The sequence below is a fragment of the Mycetomoellerius zeteki genome, unplaced genomic scaffold (genome assembly GCF_001594055.1).
Source record: "Mycetomoellerius zeteki isolate Tzet28-1 unplaced genomic scaffold, Tzet1.0 scaffold583, whole genome shotgun sequence".
Classification (NCBI taxonomy): domain Eukaryota; kingdom Metazoa; phylum Arthropoda; class Insecta; order Hymenoptera; family Formicidae; genus Mycetomoellerius; species Mycetomoellerius zeteki.
The window spans coordinates 150,908-153,317 of NW_017257592.1; the positions used below are offsets into that span (position 1 = coordinate 150,908).

Here is a 2,410-nt window from a genome sequence, read left to right on the forward strand (position 1 = left end):
CTAACAGAAAGACTCTTCTTTCGTGCTTCTCTTCCTTCTCTCCTTCGGGATCGTCTTTCGCGATGTAGATACTGTGTAACAGCGATTTTTTTTTCATATTTAACATTCAAAATTAAAAATTCTTAAAGAGTAAAATCCATTTATATAATATGACTCATAACCTTCGTGTATTCCCAGTTTTTAATAGTTTTTAATTAATGAAAAATCGCATCGTTCAAACAAAACATATATGTGAAAAAATATCTTATAAAATATTGATTATTAATAGTTCAATAATAGTTTAATAATTAATTTAATAACGGTTCAATGAACTTCTGAAATTGCTGATTTTAATTTTAACGATGTATGGTAGAAAATCGCTTTTTAATTATCTATATTAATTATTTATTTTAATTGTCTAATATTTTTTAATAATTTAAGAAAAAATTCATATTACAGATAATATTAACATCAATGCACAAGTACGTTCCTAAGATCTGGATAATCCGTTGTACCAATGCGACGAGTTACAGTGAGCTTTTTTCTCATCCAGCCGCGTCGTTCATTTTCGAAGAGACGGAATTTATTGCTGTAACAGCATATCAAGTAAGTATTATAAAATAAAATCCAAAAGCAAAATGTTCGATATTTTTTTCTGAAACATTTACATTTTAATAATTAGATAATTTAATCTTTTGTGATCCTATATCGAGCTAAAATGCTTAACGTAATTCTTCAAGCATTTGAATCTGTATAATTATAATCGATTAGATTTTTTTGAGATTTTATAAGCTGCTCTAAGTAATAAAAATTCTTTGTTTCTCGTATTAAACCAGCCTATTAGAATTAAAGACAAAATACTTTATCTTCGTTCATTTGCGAGAAATAAATGAATCGTAGAAGTTCGACCGTGAAGAATTAAGACTATAAAAAATTACAAACTTTTTAATTATAATTATATATCTTAATTATTACACATATACTTAGTCTTTATTTTTCTTTCTTTATCAATTATTATTATATATTTTATTATTTTTTTGCATTGAAAATCATCTGAAAATTGTCTTTTTCGTAAAACGTAGAGTATCTAATCGTAATACATGTTTCTTCGTGTCCAATTGCGTCTAATAGCAGCGTTTGCGATCTTTTTACAGAACGAAAATATCACGAAATTGAAGATCAATAATAATCCATTCGCAAAAGGTTTTCGCGAGTCGGGACAATCACGATTCAAGCGCAAATATCAGCAGTCTGATCAACAGTCCCAATTGGGTTCCAACCGCGCGGATGATGAGAGAGGCAGCGTTTCTTTCTCCGATTCCGAATCGAATCATGTCTTAAGCGGACGGAGTAGCCTCGTGAGTAGGGAGGAGAACTTGACGCAGGAATCGCCGAAAAGACTAAGACGCGAAATCGAAAGTAACACGGACAACGACGCACGCAATGATGTTAGGACAATTGCCATGAACCCGCTCAAACCGATCATCGCGAACCCAAGAACAGCCGAAAACGAGATGAATGCCGAAAACGAGATGTACCTTCACAGACCCTGGTTGAAACCACCATCACATAGTCAAATGATATCGCCATTGTACTATAATCGACCTTATCTGCATTATCAGTATGGTAATACATGGTATACGGACAATGTACAAAATTATATGGCACTTCGTGATTCCCACCAGTTTCAGTTCAGTAATTGTTACTGTCATTATATATTGAATATGTTTGGAGAGCGTGCTATCAGCACTCTTATGTCATTCTGTCCTTATTGTACGGTTAATAAACGATAAAGATAAAATGACATAACAATGCCTGATATAACTCGTTCCTCGAATACGGTCATGGCTGTGTCACATGCGGACGAACGCTGTTTTTGTTTATCTCGCGATTTTGTTGCAATAAATGTTTTATGATATGGATATATAATATTATACGTGCGAATAATTGATTAAGACTGAAGATTTAAGATGACAGATAAATAATATCAAAGTAACACACACACACACGCACACATATGTTTGCAGGGTGTCCCAGATCACTCGTACCACCCATTTAAAAACGAGATTTTTATTTAAAAAATTTTTAAATTTTTATAAGTAAATCAGGTATAACGCTTTAATAATGATATTTTTGTTTTCCTTCGGTTCCCGAATAAAAAATGAACAAATTTTGGATTGGAAGTCAATTTTCTTTTAATGGAATGTTTTTTTTATTTACGAATATGTAATTTAAAAAATACTATGTTCCATTTAAAATAATTGACTTCCAGTTTGAATTGCCCATTTTTCATTTGAAACCAAAGGAAAACAAAAATATTATCAATAGACCATTATAACCGACTTACTTATAAAAATTTTGGGATTTCTAATAAGAACTTTTGTTCCTCTGAAACACTCTAATACATATATATATCATTATATTTTCATAT

The 2,410-nt window shown here is 31.0% G+C and overlaps 1 protein-coding gene across 1 annotated transcript in view; it reads left to right on the forward strand.

Annotated features, from left to right (window-relative positions):
• The window catches only part of LOC108728180 (T-box transcription factor TBX2), a 17,620-nt gene extending 15,848 nt beyond the window's left edge, over positions 1 to 1,772 (forward strand). Inside the window, exons 4-5 of the mRNA XM_018456603.1 lie at positions 439 to 585; positions 1,134 to 1,772. Of these exons, the coding sequence (XP_018312105.1) occupies positions 439 to 585; positions 1,134 to 1,772 (786 nt within the window). The remainder of the gene's footprint in view (positions 1 to 438; positions 586 to 1,133) is intronic.
• Positions 1,773 to 2,410: the final 638 nt, after the last annotated feature.